The 16539-nt window shown below is 35.0% G+C and overlaps 2 protein-coding genes across 6 annotated transcripts; both read right to left on the reverse strand.

Moving 5' to 3' along the window:
• Positions 1-68: 68 nt before the first annotated feature.
• Positions 69-6342, reverse strand: LOC132645823 (uncharacterized). Of its 5 annotated transcripts, none has more exons than XM_060363041.1 (12): positions 5807-6342; positions 3394-3950; positions 3224-3313; positions 2879-3118; positions 2142-2363; positions 1781-2066; positions 1388-1698; positions 1169-1278; positions 975-1081; positions 779-855; positions 596-689; positions 69-396 (listed from the first exon to the last, which is right to left on the reverse strand). In XM_060363041.1, exons 1-11 carry the CDS (start codon positions 6024-6026, stop codon positions 597-599), a joined length of 2313 nt encoding a protein of 770 aa, XP_060219024.1. In that variant the 5' UTR covers positions 6027-6342; the 3' UTR covers positions 69-396; position 596. The 5 variants fall into 5 exon arrangements, with proteins under 5 accessions (XP_060219024.1, XP_060219021.1, XP_060219020.1 ...); XM_060363038.1 differs by having other exon boundaries at positions 221-443; positions 5807-6340; XM_060363037.1 differs by having other exon boundaries at positions 221-451; positions 5807-6335.
• A 5087-nt stretch (positions 6343-11429) lies between these two features.
• LOC132645825 (uncharacterized protein At1g28695-like) lies at positions 11430-13824 on the reverse strand. Its single transcript, XM_060363044.1, has 3 exons — positions 13510-13824; positions 13048-13428; positions 11430-12140 (listed from the first exon to the last, which is right to left on the reverse strand). The coding sequence occupies exons 1-3, from the start codon at positions 13669-13671 to the stop codon at positions 11589-11591; spliced, it is 1095 nt and encodes a 364-aa protein (XP_060219027.1). The 5' UTR covers positions 13672-13824; the 3' UTR covers positions 11430-11588.
• Between the last annotated feature and the right edge of the window lie 2715 nt (positions 13825-16539).

The following is a 16539-nucleotide window of genomic DNA, read 5'->3' on the forward strand; positions in this document are numbered from 1 at the left end:
GTATATCCAAGAGGATCTTAACTGGATAATAGGTAATTTGCACTTTTATGAATCATTTGCTCTTGAAATAATCATGCAACATACCTCCTCTATTATTCCAGTAAATCTTACACGGAGATGCCATAAGAAAATATTGCATGTTTAAACACCAGAGTGTCTGTTTACTCTAGAAAGCTCAATTTTCCTTACAGCAAGAAAGGAGCAGATGTCTCTTTTCCCAACAGCAGAAATCCAACATTCTGGAGCAATACAACCTAAAACTGAGATACTCTTTACCCTATTTATACAATGAGGTTAAAATGATAGATTAACTCCAGCTTCTTCGAATGAGATCCCATTGCATACGGAGCTTCCAGATACACATATCCAATTGCAATCTCTTTGTCGAACTCAAATCTGTACCATAAACGAATTTGTGGTGACTGAATGCTCCTCATCTTCAACTGCAGCTCTTATTAGAAGAAACACACGTATAAATTTCCTAGCTCCACCTTCCCCATAACTTAACAGGGAGAAAGAACTGCCAGCTCAGTAAGATAGTTCACAAGAACGAAAAATGCCATGAAATAAACACAGCTTTAAACATGTGACATACCTTAGTAATAAGATCCAGAACCACCACTTCCCATATAACCACTACCACCCATGCTACGACTGGAATAGACTGATGAGTAAGAGCTACCAGCAGCCTGAAAATTTCAACAGAGTAGAACATAAATACTGTGGTCCGCAGTCAACACAAAAGCTCCAGACAAATAATCGTCAAAATAAAGTATACATCACTGCTACGAGACACGTAATCGCCACCATAGCCGGATGAATACATTCCACTGACATCACTGCCATCATAGGAGCCTGTAAACCCCAAAAAGAAGTTAAGACAGCTAGCCAAAGTCAACCCTATAATACCACCTACTGTAACCCAAAAACATTCACATGAGCACCAGATACTTCAAAGAACACTAAGAACTCACCTCCACCATAGCCTCCTTGACGACTGCTATACATTCCATGAGAATCTTGACCAGAAAGGGAACCCCGGCTGCCACTATATCCAAGACTTGATCTCCCTGGCCTACTGCTATTCAGTAATAGGAAGTCAGTATATAACAGTAGAACTGCAAGGGAGATAACAACAATTATCATCTCAATTGCAAAAACAACACACCTGTCACTGTAATCCCCATATTGTGTGCCACCAGCACCACCAAGTTCATAATCCAAACGAGAACGAGAAGGGCGGGGTCCTGCCTCAGCATAGCGGGGAGGAACATCATCCTGACATGTGGACACACTAAATTAGATCTTACGTCTTTATGTAGATCAAGAAACCTACAAAAATCAAAGGTATTCAGTAATATCTGATATTCTGACTAAGACTACATACCATTGCACTGTATGGACGTTTGGAGCCTGACATGGAGTCATATTCCCTACCTCGCCCCTCACGATAAGGAGGAGGCCTTTCAAACCGTTGTTCATAACCATCATCAACATAAGCTCTCCTTGTCGTTGTGCGAGCACTACCTCTCGGAAAATCAGAGTATCCTGAGCTGCGAGAGGAATAGTCATCCCTGTAGGAGACACGTCTGTCGGAAGGAAATCTAGGATAGTCCACTGCAGCTCTGCTTCTAGGAGGAGGAATTTCCTCATGTCGTGCGTACTCCCTCTTGAAGTTACTCTTTGGATATGAGGGAACTGCAATTCAGTTTTAGTCATCTAGAAAGAAAGTAGAGTGGAAGCAGCAGAGCAAAACAAAAGTTCAGAACTGATCCCATACCAGGTGGTCTCCTGTCATAGGACCTGCTGGATAGTGGAGCCACAGGTCGGCCCCTAGGGGCCACAGCCATAACTGGTCGCCTATCCCTCATTGTGACAGGTCGTTTGAAACTACGATCAGCAGGGTGAGGGACACGTGGACTAACTCTAGATCCACGAACAGGGAGTCTGTGAGGGACTGGACGACCCCAAGGAGCAGGGGGACCACGTCGAGGTCGCAGATCACGTGCACCATATCTGCCTCTTCCCCTCTGAAGTGGTCGTGATAATCTGGCCCTAACTTTAACCTGGAATATACAGCTATAAGCAGGCACGCACCAGAATGACATGTTCAGATAAGAGATTCAAGACAAAAAACAGACCTTCTTATCTCCTTCCCCCAACTCTTCATTGTTAATGCTTTTGACACAGATAACTGCAGCTTCATGAGTGTCAAAGGAGACAAATCCAAAATCCTTCCTCTTGGCTGAAGGCATATTACGGGCTAGCTCAATTTTTTCAATCTTGCCATATTCTTTAAGTAAATCTCGCACACGATCCTCATCCCAAGACGCAGAAAGACCATCAATAAAAATTGTTTTAACCTGAAATCAATAAAAATCCATTGATTGTCAAATAATGAATTGCTGCACTGCAAGATCTGCATAAAGCTACAAAGTCATCAGAAGAGCACCTTAATGGATAGAAAAAAATCGAACTCACTTAGCTACCCTCTACAGTAGAGGCTCTACTCACCCACCCCGAACAAGAAAACCAACAACAGCAAAAAAGATAAAAGAGCCTCGGACTGGAACACAGTAATTTGGACACAGTTATCCAGTCTAACTGAACTAGCAGATACAATCAGTAGCATCACCCATCTTTCTTTCATGTTGAAGCATAAGGTACTAAAATAAGGGGGTAGGAAGCAAACCATCAAAGGATAAACTACGTCAGTAACAAATTCAAGAAAAGGTAATACCACATAGTCCACTGCAAAATGACTAAGCTCCTCCAATAACCTAACTGTAACCAACTCCATTTGGGAGATAATATTAGGCAAACTTAGCCAGAGCCACAGTCCATTTCAAAAACAGATAGATGGGTCCGAATAGCTTACCTGTGCCATAATTTCATCTCCAGGGTCAATGAATGAATCTGCAAAAGAAACCTTTGCAGGCCTATCAACTCCAAACACAATATCTCTCTTCTGTAGACGTTTAAAAGCATCCATGGCCTCTGAGCGAGATGAGAACTCCAAAAAAGCAAAGCCCCGATTCATTCCTTCAGTATTAGTGTCTTCAACCAATGTCAAATCCTCAACATTATCAACGCCATAATGCTTCAACTTGTCTTTTAACTGGAGTGAAAGTAAACATATATCAGACAGTAGTTAAGCAGGCAGCTCTTCGAACCTAAGAAGTTGATGTTTGGTGACCGTATAAATTTGCTTGAGTCTACTTACAGCTTCTTTTGTCCAAGATTTGCATATGTTACCCAAGAATAGAGTATCACTGTCTTGACTAGGGGAAACACCACATTTTTTGCCGTTCACCTGGAAGTAGGGTTGTTAGGAAATAAGCTTTATCAAGTAATGAATCAGGCACCCTGATAACTACAGAATCAAGAGCATACCACTGGATTTTTCAACTCAATACAAGCTCGTTTAGCTTGTTCCACTGTTGCGAAACGCAGGAATGCAAATCCTTTATTCTTCTTTGTCAGAGGATTCATCAAGAGTCTCACTTCTGTGACCTCGCCAACTTGACTGAAAACTTTCCTAAGATCATCCTCAACAGCATCCTTGTCCAAGCCACCAACAAAAACTTCGAATTCCTTCCTCTTAAGTCTTTCTTTAGCAACTTCATGATGTTCTTCATCTTCAGCTGCATCAACCCTGTCAGCATGCTCCTCCCCTGCAGCATGCTCATTGTCTTCCTCACCCTCAACTTCCTCGTGCACATCTTCAACTTCCTCTTCAACCATATCACCCTCCTCCTCCTCACCATCATCTCCCTCTTGGGGATCTTCCTCTATTTCATAATCCTCTTCCTGAACATCCTCATGTTCAATTCCTCTCTCGTCATAATCAACAGCACCATACTCTTCGGGCTCAAATTCAGGATCATTATCCTCTAAATCTAATCGCTCGTCTTTTTCGTATTCATCAACCGAGTCTTTGACATCGTCCTCTGCCATCAAAAAATAGCCATCCAGGCCAGTAAAAAAAACTGAACATAGAAGGGTCTAACCCCTTGACCCATGTAACCAGATTTATCGCAAGTCTTGTGAGTTGTAACAACTTGAAAGTATATACAGAAATAACATCAAAATCTTGATGAAGAAAACATGCTCCGAAAGAGGTTTACGACCCTGGAAAGGGAAGTACTACAAAGGAAAGATTCTTGTTCTAAGGTCACCGGAACATAACTACCCTCGTCACTGTAACCGTTCTTTATCTTTCTCCTTGAATAATAAACAACTGTTTGATCCATCTCCGAATTCTGAATGAATCCTGAAGCTACACTTTCTCTATAACTTTCTATAATTACAAATTGATCCCAAAACTTTCCCTCATAAAGGTGGACACAGGTTGCTATAGTGCCGTATGCACCTAGAGCTTAAAAAGGTAGAGACTATTTTCCCAGCAAGGAGTTCCAAAATGTATTAATGAAAAATAAAATAGAGAATCAACACAAAACATGCTAAGGGACTTCTTATCCAAAAGAAAAAAAAGGACATGCTATGGGAATGAATATCGCCATAAATGGCTAATCATCATGATTCATTGGTTTGCTATTTCATTGATTTCTTCATATTGCTAAGGGCTCTAACCAATAATCACCAACACCAAAGCAGAAATTCCGAATTAGGACAAACATGTATCAACCAATTTTCAGCAGGTCATATTCTTCGTTTATTAATTCGAATGTCTGAGCCAACAAAATCTCACACGGATTATAAGAACCGCAACCGTAAAAGCAACAGCCTTTTTGTCCCTATACTACAATGATGTTTAATACTATATTTTCTATAATTTATTAAACGGCGAAAACTCAAACTACTATATAACAGAAAAGAGTCCAAAATATTCTTTATATGGATTAAACAGCATGAATTCGAATTACTATAACAGAAAAGACACACCGGTAATACAAATATTCTTCAGTACTGAACTTTTTTAAACCTGATTAAGCAACAAATTTCAAAATTTACCATAATAGTCGAGAATAATTGCCAACAGGTATGATACAAACAAGCTAGTCTAAATTTCCAAGCCACAAATTCATCATGAAAGTTCATATAACACCCAATTTACAACAAAAAGCAACGGCCTTTTTGTCCCTATACTACAAAATTGTTTAATACTATGTTTTCTATAATTTATTAAACGGCGAAAACCCAAAATACTATATAACAGAAAAGAGTCCAAAATATTCTTTAATCTTTTATATGGATTAAACAGCAAGAATTCAAATAACTATAACAGAAAAGACACACCAATAATGCAATATTCTTCAGCACTATAACTTTTTAAACCTGATTAAGCAACAAATTTCAAAACTTACCATAATAGTCGAGAATAATTGCCAACACGTATGACACAAACAAGCTAATCTAAATTTCCAAGAATATAGTAATACTTCTCTTCCCAGAAACCACCCCGTTCCCCACAGATTTCACATCCATAAAAGCAACTCTCTTTTTGTCCCTATATTTTCTATCATTTATTAAGCAGCGATAATTCAAATTACTATAACAGAGAAAGAGTCCAAAATATCCTTTATAGTGATTAAGCAACAAGAATTCGAATAACTATAACAGACCAGACACCCAATAACATAAAAATCTTCAGTATATTAAGCAACAAGAATTCGAATAACTATAACAGACCAGACACCCAATAACATAAAAATCTTCAGTATATTAAGCAACAAGATTTCAAATTTACCATAATTGCCAACACGTATAATACAAACAATCTGGTCTGAATCAAGAAAGCTCATACATATAACACCAATTTACAAGAAATTAGTAATATACTTACTCTTGTCAGATTTCACCGGTTTCTCAGGCTCCACCGGTTGTTCCAGTTTCAATTCTTGTCTGACCTCCACCTTCTGATTCTTCTCCTCCTCAACTTCTACCGGTTCATCCGGTACATCTACCGGTTGTTTTTCCTTTGACTTAGGTGTCCCTCGGGCTGTCCGACTGCCCCGTTTCGATCCGGATCCTGTCGGTGTCTTCCTTGCACCTTTCGGAGGCATTGTTTCGGAGAATTCGCCTAAAAATTGGATCTTTTTGGTACTTGGAAGAATTAAGAATGATCTGAAAGATTGAGGAATTTGTATTGTGGTAGAAAATTGAGAGAAAACACACCCGAGAAAGTAGGATTGTGGAATTTTGGGAACCCTAATTTGCTTTATATGTAAAAGGGAAATATGGCAAAAGAAAAGGGAATAATTATATAGGATGTTTTTTCTTTTTGGTTAAAAGGGAAATTTCATTAATAATTAGACGGCTACAGATCACGTTAAGGTTTGCAAGACTTTGGCCGGTCTATTGTACATTGGTATTTCTACTTTCTAGTAATTTACTATATATCACTCTATTTCTTGTCTGCCTCAAGTGTTGCTATGGCAATTTCAGAAGGAGTTGTCAAAATGGATAGCTAATTACTTGTTGGTAGGTTGGAACCCTGCTTCCTCAACTCATTTGCAAGCTTGTTTTCCTGTCGGAATTTATGTCGGACCGCTGAATTCTCCAGTTTTCTCAATAGCGACTTGTATGCATTAATGACGGAATGATAAGTAGAACTACTTTGTTGAAAGAGTTGAATTATAGAGTCAGTTTCCACTTCGAGGGGTTAGTTCTTGTAGCTGTTGCAGACCTTGGTGGAGGACTTGTAATTCTGCCGTAGTGTGATTAGACACGTGAATTTGTTTACAGCATCCTAAAATCCAAATCTCCAATGAAGTCTCTAACGACTCCACCAATGCTCCCAATACTCCTTTTATGAGAAGGAGACATCATTTAATTTGTAATAATCAAGGTGAGGGTGGGAACCAAGTGATTTTTATCTCCTTTTTGTTGTTAATGCTGCAAGTTGAGGAGGTAGTATATTTAAATTTCGTAGCTCTCATGATTATTTGATGTTAGCAAGACAGTTACTAAAGACATTTTGATTACAGTTTAGCCAAATGTGTCATAGGAAAAAGGGGTAGAATTTAGCTCACCAAATGAAATTGTTGTCAGGAAGAGGGGATGGTGAGATCACGTGAGATTTGCATTCAATGGATATGAGTATTGATGATACTGTGTATGTTAGGCCCCAATTCTAGCCAGATTTTTCTGGCACTGGACAATCCAAGAGAACCTGGGTAATGGTTTCATCCATGGATTTGCAAACTTGACAAAGGATATTAGTGTTGATTCTTATATGTTGGAGGTAAGAATAAGTAGGGAGTCATTTACACATTGATATTTCTAGTAATTTACTATATACTACTCCTTCCTTGTCTGTCTCAAGTAGTACTATGGCAATTTCAGGATGAGTTATATAAACGGATAGTCAATTACTTGTTGATAGCTTGAAATCCTGCTTTACTAAAACATCTGCAAGCTTGTTTTTCTGTCGGAAGTTATGCCGAACCACTAAATTCTCCAGCTTTCTTGATAGCGACCTGTACGCATTGATGATAGAATGATGAATAGAACGACTTTGTTGAAAGAGTTGAATTATCTCAATAGAGTCAGTTTTCACTTTGAGGGGGTAGTTTCTTGTAGCTGTTGCAGACCTTGGTGGAGGACATGTAATTCTATCGTAGCGTGATTATACACGCGAATTTGTTTGCAGTATCTCCGGATCCTTGCTGGAGGACTTGTAATTTTGTCTTAGTGGCATGATTATACATTTGAATTTGTTTGTATTATCCTAGGATCCAGTCTCCAATGAAGTCCCTAACGACTCCTCCAATGCTCCTAATATTCGAAGGAGCCATCATTTAATTTATAGTAATCAGGTGAGGGTTGAGATCAAGTGATTTTTATCTCTTTTTTTGTTGTTAATGCTGCCAGTTGAGGAGGGAGTATATTTAAATTTCATAGCTCTCATGATTATTTTATGTTAGCAAGATTGTTATTAAAGACATTTTGATTATAGTTTAGCTAAATGTGTTATAGGGCAAAGAGGTAGAATTCAGCCCACAAAAGGAAATTGTGAGGAAGGGGGGACAACCAAATTCAATTAAAGGTGTATTCCACACTAATGTATGAGTTTACGAGCTTAAAGGCAGAATCTTTAATTAAGCTGTCATTATCCCGTAAGGACCAAGAGAAAGAGAGAATGGTTCAGTCTCAATTGTTACCAGTTCAAAGATTGCCAACCTTTAAGTTTGATTGTTTCTAGTTTAAAGGATCATGGATTATAGATCGTAGAGGGGGAGGTATTCAGGATTCAACTGTCGTTCTAAATGTCCAAAAGCTGTGTCCGACCCTGGAGATTGTGCAACTTCTTGTGAGCATAGATTACCACCTTTCACGATATTTTGCTAGATAAACAAGCTAGAAGAGAGAGAAATTTTCTTGCCTATTTATTTATAAGAGTTTTCGCCCATAATGAATCGTAGTTGGTTAAAGTTTCCAAGCTAAGCTGACAAGAAGAGAAAGGTTTTTATCTCGAGATCTACAAAGACCAAGACCTCATTTGCGTTTGGATAAAGTAACGGTATCCCAATTTATTATAGTGAAGTTTCCTTTTTAAGAAGCAGATCCCCATACGAAGTCCCTTTGACAATTGCGGCCCTTGCAAAATCTTTATTGGATATTGCATTGTATGGACAGGTATGACATTTAAAGTGGACTTGATAAGAGTTAATCGCCCAACAGGGTTAAAAAAGTTTATTTTCTAGTTTAAGATTTTATTTCTCATATTGTCAAGTATGCATTGAAGGTCGAAGGTTTTCATTTTTTTATTTTTTTATTTTTTTATTTTTAAGATGGGAAAGCCTAGATGTTTACCAAAACTATCAGTGAGGGTAATGTTGAGAAGATGGTATACTTATCTTCGGATTGTCATATAGCATGAGCCGGAGAATATAGCTTTTGATTTTGTAGGATTTATCTTCTGACCAAATAATTGGCAAATTAGATAAGATATGGTGGATTAGCTTGTTGTATTAAAACAATTGAACACAAAATTATTAAATTATTTGTTTTTTCATTATTTGAGTGTGAACAAATTATTATTTTTTAAGATTAAATAATATACAATTTAAATAAACTATTAAGAAATATTGTACTACTGTAATAAAATATTAGAATAAAATTATATGGTATTATAAATTGTGTTCATTGTTAAATCACACTCTAAAAACTAGCAACATTTGTTAACGATGATAGTGATTGACTATCATTTGTTGTAAGGTGGTGGCATGATTGTATGGTTTAAGTTGGTGATAAATGGTTGCAATGATCGTCAAATGTCATGGATGTAAAATAGTGTTTAGCTAGGTGATGGTTCTGTGGTAGAAGTGATTAGTCATCAAACATTTATTTTTTTATTTCTAATATACTAAGTAAATATAAACGTCTAATCTTCGGTATCACAAGATGATACGATTAACTTAAATAGTGAATGGTTTAATGACACAAATGCTCTTTATCACGTCCCAAAATACCCGCTAGACGTAATTGGCACCCAGCAAACACCACCCGCCAAGCAAACCATATATTATACCCTTAATCATTTACGAAAGCACTAAAAAAAAAGTGCAGGTCCAACAACGTTATTAATGATAAAAATGCGAAATAGTCGTCAACCAAATCCATAATCGATTTATGAAAACCAACCAATGCTAAAATAAAAAGAATCTCTAGCTCACATCCCACGCTAAGACCATGAAGCATCTAACAGAGTTACATGAGTTTGAATGTCGGGCATGTAAACCCAAAATAAAAGAATTAACTAGAAATAAACTAGATAAAGCTGAAACGGTTGCCTCCACGAACAATGCGGTGACTCACCTCAGCAACAGAATCCACTCACGAAATCTTCAACCACCAGTCTCGTTCTCAACGACAGTATCTACATGGACATACAGGTAAGGAGTGAGTTATACATAAATATAACCCAGTAAGATCCTCGACCCGCCACTTTAAATACCCCTGAAACAAGTGTTAGAAAATAAAATACAAACACACAACAAGCACAAAATATTATGCACGTGAATATATCATTATATAATAGCAACCAAGGCCCAACCACTGTTTATCAAGTATATTATATATCTCAACACAATTTACACTAAGGACCTATCATAAACGGCAGTTACAAAATTAGTCAACACCATGAATCTACAGCAACATACACAATGTGCCAAATATGTCGGGAAGCATACACAATGCCACAAGATCATCAAGAAGCATACGCAATGCTAAGGGAAGCATACACAATGCCCCAATATCATGACTCACAGCTGTATCACATCACAAAACAATTTATAAAGAGAGTTTTAGATTATTTGAAAATAAAGTATGTACGGCTGACCTTAAGAACCACCGATTCTGCCAAGCACACGCTTGCTCCAACACATCGACTAGGCAAACAAAACATATTTTTAAAACGGGTTTTGAAAAGCAAGTACCCAAAGCTTAAAGTCTCACTTACCTCAAATTCACAATTCAAGCACACTTCCCAATAATTCAAAACTACGTTCTCGAGTCTCCGGATTGCCTCAAACTACACAAAAATGGATTTAGAATGGTCAAAACCCTTAGGGTAAACCACTTCTATATTTTTAGAGGCTTAAACAGTTAAAGTCAAATTTTAAAGGACGAAAACGCCCTCTGGTCAATGTGTTCAAAACCCAACAAGACATATGTTTTCGAGAAGACCTTAACGAGAGGATTCCAACGATATATAGAAATCTAAAATCCGATAATATTTGTCCTTTCAAATCAATGATTTGATTGAAGAACCCTAGAGCTAATCTTTATCAATTCCTCAAAATATACCCATATTTTCACCATATAGATTTACTCATAATTATGTAATAAACTTAAATAAAATATTAGAGTTATTACTTTGATGATTTGGGATGAAAGGTCTTATTTTTATACCGTTTTTTTCCTTCTTTTTCTTCCTTTCTTTTCTTTTCTTTTCTTCTACTGTTTTTTCCCTTCTCTGTTGCTCGTCCTTTTCTTTTTTTGTTCCTTTCAGATAGGTGTCACGTCTGATGGTCTAACCATCAGACTTTTAAAGCCCCTATTTTTTTTTTTTTCTTTTTTTGGTTTGGTCTACTAAATTTCTTCTTTTCAATTTTCTTTTTAATGCTAATTTCGAATTTCTTTTCTTTTTTAATTCCTTTTAGCTAAAATTACCAAATAAACCCTAATTTAAAAATTGGGTTATTACACTCTTAATAATATAGAGCGAGAGTGACTTGGTGTTTGAAGAAAAAGAAAAATGAAGCATATCATAGTTTAATAATTATTCTCATCTTATCAAAAATTAAATTTTACCTCTAATTTAAAGTTTATAGCGCACATTGTCGTCACATATAATACAAATAGTGTTTTATCAAAATAATCTGTGGTTCATGAAGAACATAGTTGTTTGAGTATTTTAAAAAAAAAAAAAAAGTAAGTTGAAAGCATTAGAAAAGTTTAAAAAATATGAAATTTAAAAAATTGAAATCTAAAACAGATTCTCCTAAAATTAGGTTTTATTCTCCAAACGTCTTAATATACTCTACTTATTCACCTCCATGTGTTTGTATTCTAAATAGTGCACTGACATGCTATGGGTGTAGAGAAAAAACCAATGCTTTCTACCTCAAAGTGGAATTTAGTACATGCCATGACTTGACACAAGAGATAGGCTTAGACCATTTGAAGCTATTTTTAATTGTACTAGTATTATTTCTTTCTTCATGACCAGCAGCAACATGACCCTTCTTGAATCTTTTCCAATCCATTAGCACATTCTTTAAATCAGCCACCTTGGCTTCTATGCTCCGGCAACAATTGGCGTGAACGGTCACAACTAACTTAACATGTTTATTATTACTACAGAAACCACCGAAATGAAGGGTGTCCAAGAATTTGATTCTAAGACCGAGTTCTTTAGTCACGCCTTCACGTATCAATTTGGCCAACACGTCTTGCTCTTTCATGCCCTTCGAATTTCTTCTCATCAGGTACCATATTTCAAACAGTGAGATGGTTTTTGCGTTGGACCTCACATAGTAGAAGCCTGTGTTGATGGAATTTGAGTTGGAGAAAGGGTCTCCATTGAACAAATCAGTACTCATTTGTAAATCCAATTTGTTAGACTTGTTTAGCATCAAAAATGGATTTCTGAGCCACATTACATCAGTGTCCTGCCAAATTGCAAAATCAGCTCTACTTATTTGAGCATTAGGGAAAAATAAATGGGCCTAATGTAAGTCATCTATAAAAGGGCTTTAAGTGGAAAAGGAGGATCAGCCCAATGAACCCATGTGGGTCGAAAAGGTGAGAGGTTTATTTGACTAAATTGTAACAAGAGTACTCTTTGAATGATTTAACTAAACAAAATTAAATTGCAAATGTACAATTATTACATTACTTTACTTACTATATAGAAAGATGAGTTTAGATGTAGGATCATCGACCAAGGACATTATTGTAATTCACTGTAAAAATTAATGGCATTTTATAGCCAATTAGCTAATGTACTTGCTGGGCCCAGTTTTATTCAACTATATAAGGTAACTTGTTACAACATTTTAAAAAAAAATTTGAACAAATAAGAAAATAAACCAAATGAATTGAAAGAAAGGTGTAACAAAAAAAAAAAAAAAAAACACGTTAATAATTGAAAAAAAAAACAATGGTTGGGCCCGGGCTAACACAGGCCATATAGTAAAATCAAGAATCTTGGACTCTTATTTCAGGGGAGTCTGATTTGACTACCAAAGTTGGTAGCAATTTTAGCAAATGAAAAAGTTTATCTCTCAGCTGTTGGTTCAAGAAAATCTTATCTCTTAACCGTAAGAGTAGAGTTTACAGACCTTACCCTTCCTCAATTACTTCCTGTAAACCCTCGATAAGAGAACAAGCAATTCAAACCATCATATATAAAGCCAATAAAAAACATAGTCATAAAATTATCTGAAAAAAAGAGGCCTGTAACTATCCAATTTACAAATTAATACGATAATGAAACTATAAAAAAAACAATAGATAGGATCATAAATAGAAGGATAAAAAGCTACAAGATCAATACGACAAAGTGTAAGTACGTACCGTGAATATGAAATTGTAACCATGTTTAAGCACATCCATCAAAAACTTTGTCCTTGTCCACATCATCTTTATAAACTCCTGCGACATATACATCTTCTCTCCAGCGAAATCCACGTCACCGGTGACCAACCGGTAACAATTTAGTCGCCGGAACTTGCAGCGTTCGTACGCCGTCTGATCAACGGTGACAACTAATAAATGGTCCAGTAATGGTCTTGTACTTTCTCCTTCCCAAAAACTCTCTAGAAAAAGATCAAACATTGATGGATACTCGCCGTTATGGGACTCCACGTAAGCTTTGTTTATTACAGTGATTATAACTGTTTTTTCTTCCGTTGAAGCATTTTTTAAAGCTTCTTCAAGCTCATTTTTCACCATTCCCTACATGTACCGAAAAATAAAAATTAAGAGCTTTCTAATGTAATAAACGATATTATGGAAAAGAAATGATAGGGTACTTACAGTTACAGGTGAAGAGTTTGTTGGATTAATTTGTACAGAAAAGAAAGTTTTAGGGCAGAAAGGAGATAAAGTAGAAATATAGATAAATCCAGCAGCTCCCAAAAGAAGAGAAAAAACTGCAAGAGTAGATACAGAGTTCTTGGTGTATATATCCATTTTCATTTCTTTGGCAATATTGTTAGTTTAGTGGATTTTGAATCTTTCCCAAAAGTCCAATTTTTTTTGGGGTTTTACCTTTTTGTCGTTGATGCAGGAGATTTGGGGGTGTGGTAGGTGAGGAAGTTTTTTCTTCTGTTTTGTTTTGTTTTTATCTTTCGGACTTAGGAAGGTCATGCAATGGAAATGAAGTGGGAAAGATAAAAGGAACTAAGAGCCCGTTTGGATTGGCTTATAAGTTGCTTATAAGTTATTTTTAGCTATTTTGAGTGTTTAGCTGACCAGCTTAAAGTCATTTTATGCTTAAAATAAACTCAAAAAAATAATTAGGCCCATTTGACTTAGCTTATCTAAAGCAGTTTATAAGCCAAAAATAGTTTTTTTAGCTTATAAGCTATTTGCAGCTTATAGGCATAAGCCCATCCAAACAGGCTCTAAGAAAGCCGCCCAGGTAATTATAATTGGGTATAATTACATAATTTGATCTATTTATTTGACTAAGTAATTACACAATTAGGTGGGAATTGAGTGTAATTCAGAGGGTGTAATTACACTGTTCAATTCTCAAGGGGTGGTTGAGAATTGGGTGTGATTACACCCTGTAATTATAGGGTTACTTTTTAGTTTGTTTCTTTTTTATTTATTTTAATTTCTTTTGATTTTAAAAATTAAATTCAATTATTTTAATTTCTTTTTAATTATTTTTATTTTTTAAAATGTATTTTTATTATTATTTATTTTTCATTTCTTTCTTCTCATTCTCAACCTTTACTTCTTGTGTTTCCATGTTAGCATAACCGTGTTATTATTCTAAATTTTGAAACTATACCTCTTAGTATTGGAAAGAATGAGTCATTAACAAACTTGGCATATAACGAGTGACGTTATTAAAGTAGAATTTCGTTGTGAATGAGGTTATCGACTTATATTTTCCCTTTCTTTTGAATTATTTACTTAAGTTACGTTGAAACTTTCTTATGTAAAGTTGGAATTTGATATAAGACTATTATGTTAAACTTTTTCTTTTGGATTTTGAATTTACGTTATATTTTGAATTTTAAGTTATTTGCTTTCACATTGCATGTTGTTTATTTTTCACTTACGTTTGATGGATTTTTGTGTCAAATAGAATAATGTTATGGCATTATATTTATAAATATTATTTTTTCGTCAAACATCCAATCTATGACGTTCTCACAAAAAAAGTCTTCTTTTAAATTTTATAATTAATTAAAATTAAATATTATTAATTTGAAAAATATATATCAAATATTGTTTACAATATTAGTTACAAATATATGATTATTAATTAATACATTTTCAAGAAACAATGTGTTATTGAATAACTAATTTCATATCATTCATAAAGGTAAATATTTTTAAATATTAATTTTAAATTTTTTACAATTAAATTTTATTTTTAAATTAAACTAACTATGTAATTACACTTGTGCAACCAAACAGCACGCTTGTAATTACACTGTAATTATATTATGATAAGCAAACAAATCGTTAGTGTAATTACTAGGCTGTGTAATTACTACCCTAATAATTACACCAATTCCAATTATCAGGTGGCTTTTCAAACAGGCCCTGAGTAAGGAGAGGTAAATATAGGAAAATTGTTTGTTATGGATTCTTGTGGAAGGCATTTTCAACGTGACCATTTCTTCATTTCTGTTCAAATCCTTTGATGGTCCTAAAGAAACCCAAACAAGCTTAAATGGAGTATATTGTCAGTGACGACTTATTTAGGATTGAGATGTAATTATCGTGGTAGAAGTCCCCTTCTTTAAAGTTAAGTCGGACATTTTTTTTGGGACGGATGAAATGATATGCAACTGTAAATTATGTATACTACTCCCTATGTTCATTTTTATTTATTCATTTTTTATTTTGCACGCTTTTAAGATTTAATAAATGAAGTATATATTTTATTATAATATTTATATTAATTGGTGTGTAATTTCATTGAACTTCGAGAGTAATTTAAAAATGAGTAATTAATGTTAAGGGTAAAATAAGAAAAAAAAAGTTTATCTTTACTAATATGCTAAAGTGAACAAGTAAAAGTGAAAATTAATTTTTAATATAATTGATAAATAAAAGTGAACGGAGGGAATATTAAAATTCCACAGTATAAATCATTTAGCTTCGGCCTAAGTACGATACCGCAAGGAGTAAATTTTTGTCAGCGTACATGGGTATAAAGATATCTCACCTTCAGAGTTGGGGGCGTTTGATTGGTGAGTGGAAAATACTTCTTAAAAATATATATTAATAATAATGACAATAATAATAGTAAATTAGAGAGTTTTCTTGATAAACTTTAGAATTTAAATTAAATATTCACAATAATATAGTAAATGATTTCCGTCTATAAGTGAGGGAAACTATTTTTCGCCTTTTGAAAGAAAATAATGCCCCTGTAAAATATTGTTTCATGCCCAACTACTAGAAAGTGACTCTGCAATTGATAACATTTTCCTCAAAAGAAAAGACGTCTTTCACACAAAAATAAACGGGTAAATTCACAAATGGTCACTTAACTATCATTTTTTTTTTCCACAAACGTCACTTAACTATCATTTCTAACACTAAAGTGACACTTTTTTCACAAACGTTATTTAACTATCGTTTCTAACACAAAAGTCACTTAACTTTTAGTATACTAACACAAAAGTCACTGAACTACTTTTCGGTGTCACTAAGCCACTTTACGGTGAGTAACTCATCTTACTCTCTCTTTTAAAAAAAAAAAATCTAATAAACTAAAAATTACTTAAAAATTCAACCCGACGCAAAAAATTTATTCTCTCCTTCCCATTTTATGTGGCACCTTTCGGATTTCAAGATTCAAAAAAGTGTTTTTTG

The sequence above is a fragment of the Lycium barbarum genome, chromosome 6 (assembly GCF_019175385.1).
Source record: "Lycium barbarum isolate Lr01 chromosome 6, ASM1917538v2, whole genome shotgun sequence".
NCBI lineage: Eukaryota > Viridiplantae > Streptophyta > Magnoliopsida > Solanales > Solanaceae > Lycium > Lycium barbarum.

What these genes read in the sequence shown, in the direction of transcription:
- LOC132645825 (XM_060363044.1), bottom strand. Translation starts at nt 13,671, where the DNA reads ATGAAAATGGATATATACACCAAGAACTCTGTATCTACTCTTGCAGTT. An exon ending in CAAACTCTTCACCTGTAACT is followed by an intron (nt 13,429 to 13,509) that starts GTAAGTACCCTA and finishes CGGTACATGTAG; the next exon opens with GGAATGGTGAAAAATGAGCT. An exon ending in GTTACAATTTCATATTCACG is followed by an intron (nt 12,141 to 13,047) that starts GTACGTACTTAC and finishes GCAATTTGGCAG; the next exon opens with GACACTGATGTAATGTGGCT.
- LOC132645823 (XM_060363041.1), bottom strand. Translation starts at nt 6,026, where the DNA reads ATGCCTCCGAAAGGTGCAAGGAAGACACCGACAGGATCCGGATCGAAA. An exon ending in GAGATGAAATTATGGCACAG is followed by an intron (nt 2,364 to 2,878) that starts GTAAGCTATTCG and finishes TATTGATTTCAG; the next exon opens with GTTAAAACAATTTTTATTGA. An exon ending in CTATGACAGGAGACCACCTG is followed by an intron (nt 1,699 to 1,780) that starts GTATGGGATCAG and finishes ACTGAATTGCAG; the next exon opens with TTCCCTCATATCCAAAGAGT.